We start from the raw sequence: 17,971 nt of genomic DNA on the forward strand, positions 1-17,971 counted from the left end.
TCTAAAAAAATATCAAAATACCCTCAGTTTTTTACAGTCATCACTTGTGGACGTCTTTAAAACGCCAGATGAGTTTTGACTTTTAGTTACCTTGACAAATATCTTTAATACACTAAATCCTCTAGTTTCCTTTTCAAAGAGTTATTAAAAATGGAGAGAGAGTTTATTGTATAAATATACAAAGATGCACAAAAAAGCTACTGTAGGGAATAAATTTTTAGAGTATCTATATTACAAATTGATGATGTTATGTTTTGGATTTTAAGATACGATTTCCTTGTATTCAAGGGTTACGGTATTTTTATTTTCTATTAGTGAGTGGTGTTTTCCTTTGTTTGGTTGATAAAAACACCAAATAAAAATCGTTAATAACTGGCATATTATAATAATAGGAATTCACTATAATACAAAACTAATACATGTTCTATTCTTCAATAATCTTTTTTGGCAGTCCAAGGTTTTTCAAGAGCGCATGAGGAGATGGATCTCTTCCGCGGAATCTCCTGAACACTTCACTAGGGTGGCAAGCTCCGCCCGTTGCCAAGAACGTGTCTCTGTATCGTCTGCCTACTGTCAATATATCCTGATCACCCTGTCTAGCTTCGTCGAAAGCACTGTAAATGTCAGCTGCGATCATTTTCGACCAGATGTGGCAGTAGTAGGCGGCGCCCCACTCCTCGGAGATGATCTTGGTGAAGGACAGCGGGTGTGAGTCGTACTTGTCGAAGGTTATCGTGTTGTATTTCGGCCATAGCTCCCTTACAACGTCCCTCCAGAATGTTTTCTTTGAATGCAATTCCAGATCCAACCGCGAGAGATACAACTCCTGACATAAGTTGTAACCAGACATGTGCCGTCTGACTTTCTGTATGTTTTGAACGATTTCTTCGGGTAATGGTTCTTCGGTACTATGGTGTCCACTGATGGCGTGTATGGTGTGTGGGTCGTACAGCCAATGCGTCATAACCTGCCCGCATACCTCGGCCGCGTCCCATTCTACGTTAGACAGTCCCGCTACTTCCGAGTAGTTCGCTTTGGTTAATAAGTGACGTAAGGAATGTCCGAACCTTTGGAATAAAACATTTACTTCTTTAAACGACAGTAATGACTGTTTCCCATCGACCGGCGCTTGGAAATTGAATATCAGAGCGGACAGAGGTAGAGTTGAAGTGATAGAACATTTATTACGAATGGATATATGCCATCCGGCGTCATCATACACTCGTATTTTCTGATCCTGACGAGCATAAGGGTCGAAGTAAAAACCGGCAATAGGTCTATTGCTGGAATCGTCAAACACATCATAGAACTTCACGTCCCTATGCCACGTCTGAACATTGGATCTTTCTACGATCTGGATCTTAAACAATGTACTACAAAGATTGAACAAGCTGTTGACGACTCTCGTAAGAGGGAAATATTCACGTATTTTGTCCTCGTCAAAGTTATACAGCGACCATTTCTGCTTCCTCTGCCAGTATGGTATGTCCCAGTGTTCTAGTTTTTTATTCATACCTCTTTCGTTAGCAAAGCTTTGTAAAGCCTCCATCTCTAAATCCTGCACGGGACGAGCGCTTTCTAACAAACTGTCTAGTATATTGTTCACGTTTTCAATAGAGCCCGCCATTTTGGTTTCCATGCTCATATCAGCATATGTGTCGAATCCGAGAATCGCAGCCTGTTCTTGACGTAAACTTCGTATTTTCTCGAGAATTGTACTCGTTTCTAAATCTTTGTTAGTATATCCCGAACATCTCTGAACATATCCTTGCCAGGCGTTCCATCTTAAGGTTCTATCTGGACAGTACTGCATGAAGGGCTCATAGATATGTGGTTGCAGTGTGACCTTCCAAGGACCTCTGCTTGCGTCGTTATTAACAGACATTGCTTTTGCTAGACTTTCGGGGAACTCTTTAATTACTTGTTCATCGTTGATTGTGCTTTTAAATATTTTGGTAGCAAAGTTGACTTTTTCGCGAAAGAGACTTCTTTCTTTCTGCAATGAATTTAGAACGCTGTTTAACCTTTCACGTTTAACACCTTTAATATCTAGTCCGTTTAGTTTGCCTTCTAAAATATATTTATCAAGCAACCTTTGTTCTTCATCCGTAAGGTCTTTCATTCGATTCTTTTCATTGACCGCAGCATGAAATATTGGTATGCTATTGAACTTTGTGGATCTGGCCTTATATGCTCTTTCATGTATTTGTAGATATGACTTTGTGGGCATCAAAGAGCTGTTACCTAGGTACAGAGTTTTCGCCATTCCCCATGTTAACTCAAGCTGGCTGTCCAGTTTCTCTAGAGGCTGGAATATTTCTTCAAAAGCATTTCTACAATCTGCCGCTGATTGTTCGACCTTCTTAACACCACTCTCATACTCCATACTCTGCTTGCTAATGGAAGCAATACATTTTTCAATTGTGAGATCATTAAATTCTGGCAACCCATTTTCCAACAGCAGTGCATTTTTATCACCGTCTTCACCAATTTCAGGAATTCTGAAAATAAAAGTAAATCCTCCTGAATTATTTTCATTCACTTATTAATATTTGTATTTATGCCTTATAGGTAAGTTGGAAATGGCAACGGTCAGGTTACATAGCGCGCAGAACAAGTCGTTCGGTCCTTAATGTTCTAGAATGGTAACTATGAACCAACATGCGCAGGGTAGTCCAGCCGCAAAGTGGACAATTGGTCTTAAGATTGTGAGAGGATATTGGATTCAGGCCACTTCCAACTGGTAGTTTGGATATCTATAGAATATGCCTCTGTCCATCGGCGTGCGTTCTATGGATGAAATGTTGATGATGACGACGAATATAAGGCAAAAGAAAAACACAAAAATTCCAATGCTCTCTTTTACAAAACAGTTTAAGTGTTTTTATAATAAAATGAACATTTTAGACAGCTAGATAAAATGTTTTTTTTTTCTTGAAACTAGAGATATTTCAAAGTGCCTCCTTCCATATGGAAGCAGCCTCATGAAAAGTTCAAACACCCACTAGGGGGCAGTACCGATTCCATTGGAATCATATGTTAAAACAAAATATACCTGGCAGTCTAACATCATTTCAAGATTTCTTACTCACAACTTCCTTTATTAACTGATATAAAAAGTATGATATATTTATACAACATGATTGATTATAAGTGTAAAACCTTTAAAGGGGTGAATGTGTAGCCCAAACTCTAGGGACAGAGCAGTTCTTAACATCTAAGGCACACAAAAGTATTCACCCTTTCGTGTTCTATCCATTACTATGACTATAAATCTTCATATATCTAATATATATATTTATATTATTACTAATATAATTATTTAAACATGTTATATTTTACTTTCAAGTAACAAAGATCCAAGTAAACCGCCCATGAAATTACAGGAAAACAAGTGTTACTAAATTTATGCACATAACATTTATCTTAAAAAAGGGAGACTGTCTGCCAGCTAAGCTAAATGCCACCATCCTACCTCACCGGCCGTCTCACCACCTGTCATAGTGACAGAAAACTTACATGGTAATGTCATATCAAAGCCAAAAAAGATCAGGCCAGTAAGAAACTTAGACATAATAGTAAGAATATAGTTAGCGCTCTATGGTTTGTAAGAAATACAGCCCATGAATATTTGAAAATGAACACTATATAAGAACTGAGTGAAAATTCCTGTAAAGCCAATGAACAAAGATTAAAATGTCATAAGAACTTCTTGGCAAGGTCTTTGATGAACACAAAAGAGTGTATTCCATTCAAAAGGAATAAGACATTCAATCTAACCTGAATATACATTATTGAATGAAATGCTACATAATAGAGAGTGGTTTATCTTCAAAAACAAACAATATTATCATCAAATACAATTAAAGCTTTCTGGCTGATAAATAGCAGGTAAATAGAAAGAAAACATATTAAACTTTCACTTTTATGTTACCACAATTAACTTCTTCCGTAAATGACAGCTGAGAAATCATAGTGCAATGGTCAAAATTTGAAATATAACACTCTTTATAAATTTGGAACTACCAATCAAAGATGTGTAGAAGTAATTATAGCAAGCTTCTTCATTTCTGATTTCTTAAATTTTAAAAATATCTATGTTTGTAACAATGTTATTATAAACTTTACACATGCAACACATTGGCAAGTAATGACCATAATTTGAATGAGGTCAAACACCTTGTCACCCAATTCAGAAGGCTGTTGGAATAAGTCATGGCAATATTAAATTAACACATTAAAGGCAAGAATCGTAGTACCATGATTTATCTCGATTGTAGCTTAAAGGCATGAGACATTGAAATACATATTTTTCCATTAATCAGTTCAACAAACTCGGCACCACGAAATCCTCAATATAAAATCCCATCTAGAAGTCTTTCGCTAGACATCACAATGAACAACTTAATTTGGATAAATAATAAAGACAAAAAGCTATATGTCCAACAAAACTGGATATTTTGTGCAACACATAAAAAAGAAAGTTGATTTGCTTCAAATGCAAGTTTTGCAATACACCTTTACACAGTGCATTATCAATATTATCACACTCATAAAAAATACTGGACCTCATGATTATCTACTTTAAAACATTTTTTGTTATTAATGTTTAGTAAATTTTTAATATATCTGTTATTATTGTTTTAAGTATAAATAAACTTTTTTATGCCCAATTTTTTTTATGATTACTTAAGATGTCACCCACTCTAGGATAAAAACGAGGCAGGGTAGCTGATGCATTACCTGGCATCCTTTATCAAAATCATCTGCCTATAATGTGTTTATAAGAAGCACAACTGATTGATTTACATAAAAAATTAATTACAGACACAAAAAATTAAAAAAAAGTGTAATTATTCTCTTCTGTGACTATGTAGACCTATGCAGTGTAAATATATAAAAATCTATTAGATAAATGTTTAAATTACATACATAAACTATCTATTCTGTCCCACACTGTCACCGTGGCTTGCACTGCCTTTTATAGGTGTAAAACCATTCCTTGCAATCACATGCCAAACAAATATATTGACCAACTTTTAAACCTTTAAAGAGAAAATTTGCATTCTCTTAATGAACATCCCCTCATCACCACATTTCGCAACATCAGTTCTTAGCTGGCTTCTTCTTGGCAAATGGAATATTCCTACTATATTTCAAGTCTGTATAACCATACAGTTCAAGAGATTTGCAATAAGTTGGTACATGGGTAGGAATTTCTTACATATACATATATAAATAAATAGATTAAGCGAAAAGAGTTTTTATTTTATATTTTCTTAGGATTTGTATTGGAGTAACAATCGCTAACTCAGAGTTAACAGTGATATCCAATTTTACTCTGGACAAAAACCTTTTTAGTCAAGATCTTTATGAAGTGAAAACCAACAAGTTTTTTTATTTTTACTAGAGCACTAAGTATTGTAGACCATTGACTACATGTTACGAATACAAAATAATAAATACTTTAAACAGAATTATTCTGAATAAATTAAATCCACTGAAATTAAACACATTAAAAAGTTGTTAAATATGACGCAATTCATTATTCTTTTAAAAAGTTATCTATATACAATATGTCACTATGATTTTGAGTATTGTTTTGAGTATTTATCAATTTCTGCGTAATAAATAAGTTAATAGAAATATTTTACTTACAATACGACATAGCCCGCATTACGCTTGCTCTGATAGAATTGTCTTTTGATGTGACGACTTACAATATTCCTGCGTAGTATAAACGAAGCCATAATATTTTATTGAAGAAATGGGAATATTACAATTACTTATATCATAATCCGTAGTATTTTTCTGTAAATGTATTAATTTTCATATGATCATGACGCTGTTGACATATGACAATAATCTGACAGTTCCATAAATTTATTTTATACCAACCGGGGCATTGGGTACACGGCTTTTGGCCGTCTTCATATTGGTTTTGGATTAGATATTGACTTTTAGCAAATCAAATCTAATTATTTAACTAAAACATTAAGAGTTTAATTTAAATTGAAAATCGGTGCCTTACACTTTTGATAATGACATCTGACATCCATATTTTTTTTCATATCAATTAGAGGGCTAGTTATATTTTTAACCAAATTTATCAAACTGTTACTTTTGTTTGAACTAGTCTTTTTGTATTTATAAGAGTAAAACAAACGCATATCACAGTTTAAACTCCCATCTTAATTATCATTTTTATTAAACTATTTAATATTTAAGTGTGAAAAATTATTGAAAATTTGTAGGCTTTGAAACAATAAATCATTGACACTCAAAATATATCTCATATATTTAACTAAAAAAATTTTCGAAATCAAACTCACGTAATCTTTTTGTTATACTATAAATATACAAACGGAAGATATTTACACTAATAATATTATTTCAAATCTTCACAAAATAACAAAAAAATAGTTTTTGACATAAATGGATAATTTATTTTTAATGTCCCATTAGTTTATATACACAATTGCTTAAATCAATATTGTTAGTCTTCTAGATCCAAATTTTGAAGTTCTTCATCTAAATCCTCATCAAGGAACAGGTTTTCATTAATCGGCACAGCTGTACCAGTATCATCTTGAAGATCCGGTTCACCTTTAGATTTTTCTTCCTCTCCATTTTGGAGTCCTTTGCTAAGTTGCGCCAATCTATCTTCTGTTGCCTTAGTTCCAGAGTCGTCCGCCTATAATAATAAACATCCAAATTTATTTAATTTTTGTAATATACAAAGTCTACATATGTAAAGATTATAAAGATAGGTTTTCTATTTCTTACACTATGACTGGTTATATGATTATATTTTTATTGTTATGCTATACAGTATATACGGGTATTTTAATTATTTTATATTATATTTATTTGTATTGTATTATATTTGCATGAAAAAAGCAATGATTTCTGATGGAGAAAAAGTAACACATTTCAGAATTCATATTTATTTATAAGGTAACCTTTTTTCGGTTAATTATAATTAGAGGATTTCCTGTATTATTTGTAAGAAAAAGACTAGACTGTAACAAAAAAACTTTATACTATTCAAAGATATCTGTAGCAGAAAACCCAGACATTTGATTTCGGTTTCACTTCATCTAATCATGTGAAGCAGAAATTTGGGCTGACATAAGAAGTTGTAAATAAATAGATTGGCTCAAAGGGGTATTATTATTGGTAAAGGAAGCTGGTTGGTAATGGTGATATCAGCCTTAAGGTGGTAAGACTCAAATGGGAATGGGCTGGCCACATTGTCAGAAAACAAAATTCTTAGTGCAAATTCCTGCTAAAGCGGATACCATGGGACCAAAAAAACTACAAGGTTGACAAAAAATGCTAATACGGGAATAACGTTATTCAGAGGAAGGCTTTTAATTTTTTTACTTACCTCCGATGCTTCCATACCAATAAGTTCAAACTGAACCTCCCTGTACTCTGTAGTATCTTTATCTTCCTCATCATATGTGCCCAAGTCAACTGCTTCATCACCATCCTGTGAAAAGAAAACCGATAAAAATTAATAGAAGCCATTCATAGAATATATCATTCGAAATTCAAACTCTTCAAAATAATGGGTAATAATATAATATTTTTTTCTTATTAATTTTGTCCACAAACAGTCTAGTGAATATACAATGATTTCAATAGATTTTATCAGGTAAGGGGCAACTGCCTGTGAAGCCTCTCAGTTTTCACACAGCGCAACATCAGTTCATAAAGCTTTAAAATGTTAACTCTCTTTAGGCATTTGACATAATTTGCTGAAGGCCTGCCCACTGATTTGGATGGATCATTGGTAGAACTTAACCAATGCTCTGATCTCTTCTGTAATTATTGCCATCTTTTTATAATGGTTCTATTTTTTGGCCTGTAGTTCAACTTCTATAAGTGCAGGCAGAGACTATTATTTTGTTTCAATTTTTAGCTGTCCACACATCTAAATCAATTATGTACTAAGGGAAACCAATTTTTCTTTATTTTTATAACAAATTTAAATTAATTAATTAATATGTAAATTAAAAAAAAATTAATTACTCAGATGTCCAAGAGTTTCACAAATATTTTCAGATATCTATAGAAAGCTTTGACAAATCTTTATTATGATTGACATGTTTTTTTTAATCACACTAAGCAGTCTGCTTACCTTCAACTTATTTTATGAACAGACTTGTTGTGAGCTTCTAGGCAGTTATAACAATTTTAACATTATCATCATTTCAGTCATGTTCATCAGTTCTTCTACTGCTGGACAAAAGTGTGCAGTCCACATAGTGCGCAGAACAGATACTTGATTGGGCCTTAGGATTCTAGAATGGATACCAGAGTCCAACAAGCTCAGCATTAGGACTTTTAAATACAGTTTGGACAAATGACTGACACTTCCATTCAATCTTATTGGCAATCTATGCAGTCTAATAAAATATATACATATTAAATATATTATATGTTACCTCATCCGCATCAGCTGCCAAGGCTGGGTCGAAGGAGAACATTTCTCTACCGGACAGACCAACAGCACGACCAGCCTTGAAGTCGCTTCGCCGTTGCTCTTCTGCCTTTGCCATAGCATCCTAAAATTAAAAAAATATATTTTATTAACCATAATTCATATGTAAGTATATGCAAATATGTTGATATCCTTGTAATTATTTAAAAGACACAGACTCTGATGTTATATATTGTTTCATATATATAAGGCATATACTTAATTTAAGGCAATACTATAACTGATAAGCAGTTTAAACAGTAATAGTGTATTTTGATCACTGGAAAAACAGATAGACGGCGACCAAGAGGTTGCCCCATGCGCTGGTCCGAACCACCCTCAATACCAGTCACTGAAGTATCATATCAGGGTTGGCCATAGCAACGGCTCCCGAGCTACATGCAGCTCTTTGAACGATTATTTTTGGTTCCGATTGATTGCCAAATTTATATTACCTATGTCAGCTCTTGGGAAATCGAAACAAATAACTGGTGTGAATAATAATTATTATTATTCCTCCATAAAGTTAGCTAAATCCAAACATCAACCATAGTTAACTAACCGGCACCTCGAGTATTATTAGGAGTGCTGTCATATATCTGTGCCATTATATCTAACTTCAATAAACATGTATTGTACCTTTGTTTAAATAATTTAAATAAAAATGATAAAAAAAACATTCATTTGCGTGTTTTAAATGCGTATTCAATTTCGGCTTGCAAAGAAAATCTAAAAATGGCTCGCACTATCAAAGAGCTTGGTCACCCCTGTGATATACTACGGTGAAAACCAGCACAGATGGTGTGAACAAACTTAACAAAAATAATAATTACATTACATTACATTAATATATATTTTTGTCTGTGCTCAATACATTGAAAAACCATTCATGCTCCTCTCCGAGAACACCGGCGACATCAAGTCTGCTGGGATTTCTCGAGGATTTTCATTGGCTTGAGTGAAGCTAACCCCGCCCGACGCAGAATGAGCTCAATGTGAAACCCAGCCAACAGGGGCAAGTATATTCCAGGGATGGTGTTAGAAAAATTGTTTAATATAGTTATAAACAAACTTACATATTTCTCCTTAATCTTCTTCTTCTTCCAGGCAAGGAATGTCTCCAGAGTAATTTTAGTTTGATTAGGACCTAAAGCTGCTCTCTCACGCTCAATCAAATCTACAAGTGAAATCTCGTTCTTCTTCTCTTCTAACTTCTTCTTATCGCGTTTGAGAACAAAGCCAGGTGGCAGCGCATGTCTGTATATACACTTGGTACCAGATGGACATTCCCAGAACCAACCGTATTTAGATTTTTCAACAGCTTCTAAGAAATGTTTGCAAATCTGTATTCATAAATTAAAACCTAATATTAATTTACTTATAAAATTATTACATAACGAGAATTATAGCAAATCTAATTAAGATACATATTTTTTACAACAGATAATTAATATTCAAAACACAGTGAAATCTATCTAGAATTATAGGCATGTCCGAAAGCAAATATGGGCATTTTAATTATTTTATTTTCACATTCATTTGAATGTATCACTTTTAAATGCTTGAGCAGTGATAGCTCTGGTAAAAGACAAACTTGTGATCGCAGGTCGAGGGTTAGATTCCCGGCATACTATGGATTGCCACTGCTTACAATTAAATTCCCAAAAGATGTGTAGCAGCATCCTCTGCGTACTATAACACCACACTGCGATCCGCCTGCCAAGCATGGCGATTATAGTATAAACTCCAAGAAGGGAAAGACTCATGTCTTGTGGGACGAAATCTTCTGGTACTTTACATATACTTACAATGTCTGTTGTTGGCCGCTGCTTATTTCCTTCTCCATGCTTTTTCTCCACGACCTCTTTAAGCTTATCCTCGTCCCAATTATCCATGTTGTCGTCATCATCACGCATGTCTACGTAGAGTGATCGTTTCTCCGCCTAAAGAAGTTTATGACAATATTTACTATAGATTTATAAAAATGCTCTTCGATCATATTAAAAGGAATGAGTTAAGAGTAACATGCATCCCGTTGTTTTTAGAGTTACACACATAACATATATATTATTAATTTACATATATAACATATATATATATATATATATATATATATCTAATATATAAAATTCTCGTGTCACGGTGTTCGAACTTGAACTCCTCTGAAACGGCTTGACTGATTTTTACCAAATTTAATATGCGTATTCAGTACGTCTGAGAATCGGCTACTATCTATTTTCTATACTAAGTGATAAATGTTGTTCACACTTAAAAAATTTTTTTATTTTTTAACGAAATTTTTTGTTTTTATTTTTTTATGATACAGCATACAAGAATACATACAACCATAAATTTTCACCCCTCTACGATCAACCCTTATTTTTTATTTGTAAATTAAAATATCAATTTTTTTTTGCAAAACAACGTTTGCGGGATCAGCTAGTATATATATAACACATTTATTAGATATAAATGTAACATATATATTGTAAATTTAAAAAGTAAGTTTTTACAGGTTTTGGGAGATTTGTTACAGGTCTAAAAGCTTTAAATGGGTGAATGTTTAGCTCATTTTCTGTCAACTCATGTATGTTATAACATACATATGTCATATATTATTTTGTGGCTTCAATGGCAACCACCCTTATGCTGACACATTCCACACAAAACATTTGCTTATAATCATCAGATTGTTTGTAAATAAGCATAGAGAAAACATAAAAATATGTTTCAGAAACATACATATTTTTTTGATGATGATATTGTCATAGTAAGAAAATGTATATTCAATATCAATTTAATTTAATTATTACAAAGTAAAATTATTTATTTTTTACTATCTATCCCTGTGTTGCTAGACAGGTCTATGACATGATCATGGTCTCCTAGCAGCATACACTGTAAAGTAGCATATGTTTCTATGGAGTTAGCATATCTTTTAATGATAATAATCATGTCAAAACAAAATTTAAAATGAATCTGTCCTTATTCCAGTAGAAAAAATAAATTAATGTAATATATTTCAGAGTTATCACTTAATAGAGGGTAGGAGAAAATCTGGGTACATACATTTGATCTTTTTACTGATAAATGTGCTATACATTCACCCATTTAAAACCTTTACATCTATAACCAATCAGCCTGTATAACTTAATTACTATATTTATATGTTTATTGGAGTGATTTACTTTAATTTGTGGGATTTATTTATTATCATCATCATTTCAGCAGTAGGAATGCCAATGCTTCTTTTTTCATACATCTGCAACAAGTCCAGTAAGAAGCAGCTTGTATCCAGTGCCTTACAAGAACCCTAACAAGGTAGTGGACAGCATTGTCTCACCGACAAACAGCGACGAGGACAGGTCTGCATTCCTCAAATAATTAATTGGAATAAAGGTGGAAATACTACAGGTCAGGTAAGAAATTAAAGGAATACAAGGAAAAGTAAAACACTAATGTGAAGTAAATAATGTAAAAATAAACACAGAAACTTATATACATAAGCAGGAATAGTTTACTTGTGAAATGAAATAAGTATTTTAATTAAGGATATTATAAATAAGATTAAAATGCCCTGTCCCTTAAATACAATTGGGGAGAGCGAAGGGACCCCAATAGCTGATGGCCAAAAAAACAAGGATGTGTGTCCACCTTGTAGTTGCCAGTTTTATAATAAATCTATGGTGGAGGTCTATGTCTAGCAATGGATAATGTAACAAGAAAGTATAATGGCACATACAATAATTTGTAAGTAACTAATATATAGCTACTTCTGCTATGCAGCAGTAGTCGTGCAATGAAGTGCACTGCCCGCCAGCCCAATGCGCATGCGACAAACAATGCGAATTACACAACTACCATTGTTAATTCACTAAACAAGTGTTTCACCCCTCCACGGGGCATCTTCAGGAGTAGTTTTACACCAACCAGTGTCAAACACCTAGTGACGAGAGACTCGTTCATTGCACGACTACTGCTGCATAGCAGAAGTAGCTATATATTAGTCCCTTTCTTACTTAGGATGGACTTACACAAAGAAACGCCTGAATCTATTAGATATTGTAAGTAACATCTAAGTACAAACCATTACTGCCCATTAACCTAACATAGTTAACTCACCTTCCGTTCAATAGTCAAGTCATGCGAAAACTTGCACTTATCACCTTTGAAACACTGGCCTTGCTTGAAGAATGAACAAACAACTGACTTAGGATCAGTTCCTGGAAATAAAAATATAAATCATTTATATTTGTAAAAAAAACCTTCATCAGTTCTGTACCTGGCATGGGTAGTATATAGCTGGTTTTCACCATACATATTAAAGGGACCAGAAACTAATTTTGTTTCCGTCAACCTATTTTACAGAACAAGTGTTCCGGTATTAAAAATTTCTATACCAGATGGCAAAAGGTTGTTGATAACGAAGATGAATATATTGTTGATTAGAAATAAAAACCTATTTTTTTCTTTTTAATCAATACTCACTTACTGCAAGGTATTTCATCCCCTAAGGAAAGCAAAATGACCAGTCTTACACTACCCGCAACCTTAACTATGTCGTCAGTCCACTTAGTGGAGGGTCTCAAGCCTGCATCTGCTGGCACATAGCTGCCATTCAAAACCCTCTTGACATGGTATAAATAGCTTCAACAGCCATTGGCTGCATGAGCTATGTATGCCATGCCTATTGCCACTACAGATAAGCTATTCTTCGAGCTATAAGGGTATCTTTGATTCTTCTGTGGATATCCTCATTTCAGACTCAATCTCAAAGCAAAACCAAGCATAGCCCATTGCTCTCAGGGTGACTTTGAACCTACCTATGAGGCCCATTATTAGTAACCATGTTTTGGATCATCATATCATCACTGGCAACACCCATTAGTCAAAGACCTTTAACTTCAGACAATGCAATATTTTGGACAAGATGTTTAAAAGCTTCCTCAACATTGTAACCTTCCCATCAAAGTTAAACCAAGTAACCTATTAAATTTAATAAATATCTACTATCTGTCTTACTGTACTGCCAGAAATTATTGGCCTTTATTTTTACCTTTTATTCCAATATAAAAAAATAACACATGAGTTAGCTATGTCAGAGGAATTTATAATGGGCTTTTATTTAAAATACAAAATATATTTAGCCTACAGCTTATTAATTTCACTTAGCCTATGGAGTTCCTGAGAAGCTCCAGTGCATTGGGAGTGAATATTATTAATACAAAGTAATCCATTCAGAATAATAATATAATAAGAAGCTAAGAAAACTACCTTTTTCAACTTTCTGAGTTTGAACAGGCTTGAACAACATTGCTAGCTCCTTTTGCTCTTTCATTTTCTGTTCCTTTTCTTTCTTCTTATCATCCATTGGCTTTGCTGGATGTATGCCACCACTCTTCACTTGTTTCTCTACTTGCTGTATAAACTTCTGCTGCTTTGCTCCCTTTTTGTTCTTTAGGCCAAATGTCTTGTCCTATGTTACAATTAAAATTATTTGTAAATGTCAAAGTAATAACAAATTTACTCATATACAGTCAACAAATATTGACACAAAAACAGACAGTATTTTAGTGAACATTGTTCAGAATAGCCTTAGACTTGACATGGGGCTATAGACAAACCTATTCTTCCAATTGTTATGCATCTTTTATTTAATACATGTTATTATTATCTTTTCAGTCATAGGATGTCCACTGGTGAAATTAGATCTCTCCTACATATTTCCAATAAGACCTGTTGGAAGCAACCTTAATCCTGACTAATCAGAAAAACCTAACAAAATCGTCTGACCAGCTTGTGGCTCAGTATCCTACGCTGCTGCTTAACCAAGCACACCATGATCTGAGTAGAGTTCACAACAAATTTGGGTACTAATGATAAGCTCTACTGTAATAAATACCTCTAATGCATTATTTAGATTAATTCATTTTCAAGGTTTATTGTCATTATAAACACTACACAATATAATAGGATTTTATTATGAGTCTAACTTATTATTTTGTAATTTATTATATGAAAATTTAGATAGACAAAAGACAAAAGTTTCTTCTTGGAAATCTAGTAGTATTTCTAGTGCTTATAGCGTCAGAAAATTTATAGTAATAACAGATCACCATTTAGTTTTCTGTCATCATTATTAAAAAAGGTTGTTTTAATAAAAATTGTTTAGTACATTGACCATTATAGTCAAAATGTAGAAAACTAGTTCACATAGCTGATGATGGTGTGATATCTATAATATGTTAGTCTTAAAAATGGTTCATCTGAAACAGATGCATTTCTGATATCTAAATCAATAATTATAATTTATTTGGCGAAATTTACTTCGATGACTTTTTCTTTCTTCTTCTGCTCCGTCTTTTTGCTGCCGGTGGCAGGTGCTTTTTTAGGCGGCATGGTTAGCTTTTCCCTCTAAGCTTCTGAATTAAAATATTCCAAGGAACTTTTAGAACTGTAAATATTAAACACTTATACAACTATTACACAAAATCCTATTTACATCGCGTTTAAAAAAATCCAAAGAAAGAAAATTAGAGTAAGTTCTACAATAGTCGTGGAGTTATTGTAAAAATGACTTTGACATTATGACATTCCTAAATACTCAAAAATTTCCGGAACTTTAACAAAATACATTAGAGACATTAAAATATGTATTCCAATAATCTTATTGATAACATTACGTACACTTTCAACAACATAAAAAAATATTACATTATGTTGAAGCATATTTATAGCAACAAGTTTTAAATTATATAATCTGTAATATTTTTCTAGTTTTAATATTCTGTTCATATGTACATTTAAGGCAGTGTTTCTATTATTTAAAATATCCCTGTTTTACGGAGAAACATGATTAAGTACATTACAATATCTCGTCTACGGTAGCCGAGAAATAACTGGTGTATTTTAGAGATGAAATAACTATAAACGACATAGAATATTAATTATAAACGATATTATATACATAGATTAGAAAATGTGCAATTAACAGATGAATAATGGAAACACTATAGTACGGTCAATTTCTATGCTTCAACTAGCTGCCTGGCGAAACAATAAACAGTTGTAAGAAGTGGGCCATGGCGGACGTTAGTTCGTGTGGAGTTTCGCTTTGCAGCGTCAAATAGGCAGCTATAAGAGTTTTTTAATTAAAATCGCCATGGAGCTAGTAGATGTCGAAGAATGTCAACCAGACGGGACAGCCGCTGGCCGAAAGAAAAGTTTATGGGCAAAAATTAATAATAGGACGACGTATAGCTATTTGATTAACGTCGTTATTTCTATTTTGTTACTTACGTGTTTAGTGTTAGTGTTATATTTCTTCAAAGAATATTTGAAAACGATTTTGTATTGGGTCAATTTGCAGGACCCGAAGATAATATTTTTACTGTTTATGGGACTATTTCTGATAGTGAGTTTCCCGGTGACGATTGGGTATCTAGTGTTGATTATAACGAGTGGATATCTTTTCGGGATAGTGAAAGGTTTGGGGACGGTGGTGGTGAGCGCGAACTTTGGTGTGGCAGTGGCTCATTTCACGCTGAAGTTGCTTCGGGAGTACCTGCCCCTGGACCGGCTTCTTAAGAACGATACTGCTCGAGCGTTGCTCAAAGTGATCTCTGGACCCCAGGCGTTTAAAATAGTCTTCTTTGCGAGGCTGACACCTATACCATTTGGACTTCAAAACACTATATTCGCTGTAAGTCAATAACTTATTTATAATTATCAAAACTAAAAACTGGTTTTATATAAAGTTTATGCTTCAAATCGAGATTATCATTTTTGAATACTAATGATATATTGTGGCAATCAAAACATGTAATATATTCTGTGATAAACTGTCTTTTTCCCATAGTTTCAGACTTTTATAAAATAAACTATTTTGATTATTTAGGCATGTTTATGGCTTTTTATGCACCTAGGATTAAAGAACACATATTAATATTTCTAATAAAGTGTTTATAAATTGTATCATGACTTAATGTATGAATGGTGTAGTTTTAAGACTTAAAATATACATCACTGGTATATTATAGAGGAAAAATTTATTGAACTTCATAAAAAACAATATTAATGTAATAATTAAATTGAACAAATCTGCAAATATTTCTTATTCAACCATTACCTTGATTTTTTTTTTAATTTCTTTTTAAAAGGTTTATTGCTGAAACACTAGTGGTGAGACAACCAAATAAACATTCAGGAGTAATAAATAAAATAAATAATCCAATGACATATGTGTATATATATATATATATATATATATATAGTTTTTACTGTGTTTTGCTTCTTTACATTATTAAAAAAATAATATGTATGTATGTAACTTAGAATTTTAATTTTTTAAAAAATAAAAATTTAATGAGATTATTATCAAAATATATATAATATTTAAGTATATCACTGTTATAAATGTTATTATAAGACTGCAATTAAATTGAGGATAATGTTATAATGAAAATATATTTTGCAAAGATTCAGTAACTATATCTATATTTATCTAAAGTTATAAATATAAATTTGAGATAAGAATTTAACTTGTTCTAATTATGTAATTGTTGTTTACATTATAATTATTTTTATTCTTAAATGAGTGTTTATTTGGTAGATTTGTTTTAATTATTTTTTTTTAATTTAGTATGTTTTTTTTTTATTTCTTTTCTTAAGAATATACATTTTAATTTATCTGTACAAAATTAATTTCATGAAGTAACTAACCAGTCTCTATAAGATGGTAGACTATTTTGTTTTTTATAATCTGTACTTTGTGTCATAGTATTTTTTGAGACATATCTTAGTTGAAGCTAATTAGAATGGCACTGTTTTTGTGTTTTATAGATTTAGTATTAGAAATATAGGTATGCTTGGTTCTACCTTTCTTTCATAAAATTAGTGCTGTTCTACAATACACTCCAATGTATTATTTGAAAATTTTACCGGTTCCAGTGGAACCAAATTTTTGTCATAATTCCAATAATCGACAAAAATGTGAAAATTAAATATAAATATAACTATGCAAATGGGTGTCGTGGCTGAGTTACAACCTAAAAATAAATGTTTACAAGCACACACACATGTTATGAAGACTGAGGCCTTTGATTAATGTAAGCTTTCAGACAAATAGACCTGAAAATAAAGCCTGCTTAAGTAGTTGTAACAGGTGTTACACTCGAAGTTGTAGATGAACCGTTCAGCTTAGTGGGTCAAACTTCGAAAGAGAGATCTCTCACGGAATCCAGCTGGCATGGGCGTTTGAGAAACTCCGAAACATCTTCTCGTCCAAAATATCGCTTATAATATGCCTGAAGACGAAGGTCTTTGGAAGAATGTGACGCGAAACACGAGAAAACTCGTGAGCAGTCCACAGCAGATGGGACGGGAAACACGAGAAAACTCGTGAGCAGTCCACAGCAGATGGGACGGGAAACACGAGAAAACTCGTGAGCAATCCCCAGTAGTTGGGACCCGAAACACGAGATA

At 32.9% G+C, this 17,971-nt stretch overlaps 3 protein-coding genes across 3 annotated transcripts in view; 1 reads left to right on the forward strand and 2 right to left on the reverse strand.

Annotated features, from left to right (window-relative positions):
- Positions 1 to 378: 378 nt before the first annotated feature.
- On the reverse strand, positions 379 to 5,838 carry LOC137919591 (uncharacterized). Its single transcript, XM_068762716.1, has 2 exons — positions 5,659 to 5,838; positions 379 to 2,501 (listed from the first exon to the last, which is right to left on the reverse strand). Exons 1-2 carry the CDS (start codon positions 5,748 to 5,750, stop codon positions 425 to 427), a joined length of 2,169 nt encoding a protein of 722 aa, XP_068618817.1. The 5' UTR covers positions 5,751 to 5,838; the 3' UTR covers positions 379 to 424.
- Positions 5,839 to 6,397: 559 nt separating this feature from the next.
- LOC137919295 (zinc finger CCCH domain-containing protein 15 homolog) lies at positions 6,398 to 15,041 on the reverse strand. Its single transcript, XM_068762330.1, has 8 exons — positions 14,816 to 15,041; positions 13,763 to 13,964; positions 12,611 to 12,711; positions 10,297 to 10,431; positions 9,565 to 9,831; positions 8,454 to 8,573; positions 7,391 to 7,495; positions 6,398 to 6,694 (listed from the first exon to the last, which is right to left on the reverse strand). Exons 1-8 carry the CDS (start codon positions 14,885 to 14,887, stop codon positions 6,497 to 6,499), a joined length of 1,200 nt encoding a protein of 399 aa, XP_068618431.1. The 5' UTR covers positions 14,888 to 15,041; the 3' UTR covers positions 6,398 to 6,496.
- A 528-nt stretch (positions 15,042 to 15,569) lies between these two features.
- The window catches only part of LOC137919327 (transmembrane protein 64), a 58,199-nt gene continuing 55,797 nt past the window's right edge, over positions 15,570 to 17,971 (forward strand). Inside the window, exon 1 of the mRNA XM_068762372.1 lies at positions 15,570 to 16,190. Within this exon, the coding sequence (XP_068618473.1) occupies positions 15,651 to 16,190 (540 nt within the window). The 5' untranslated portion in view covers positions 15,570 to 15,650. The remainder of the gene's footprint in view (positions 16,191 to 17,971) is intronic.

Source organism: Battus philenor, unplaced genomic scaffold, assembly GCF_028537555.1.
Source record: "Battus philenor isolate CCGP_79_NKW_IND1 unplaced genomic scaffold, ilBatPhil1.0.hap1 SCAF_16, whole genome shotgun sequence".
NCBI classification, from domain to species: Eukaryota; Metazoa; Arthropoda; class Insecta; order Lepidoptera; family Papilionidae; genus Battus; species Battus philenor.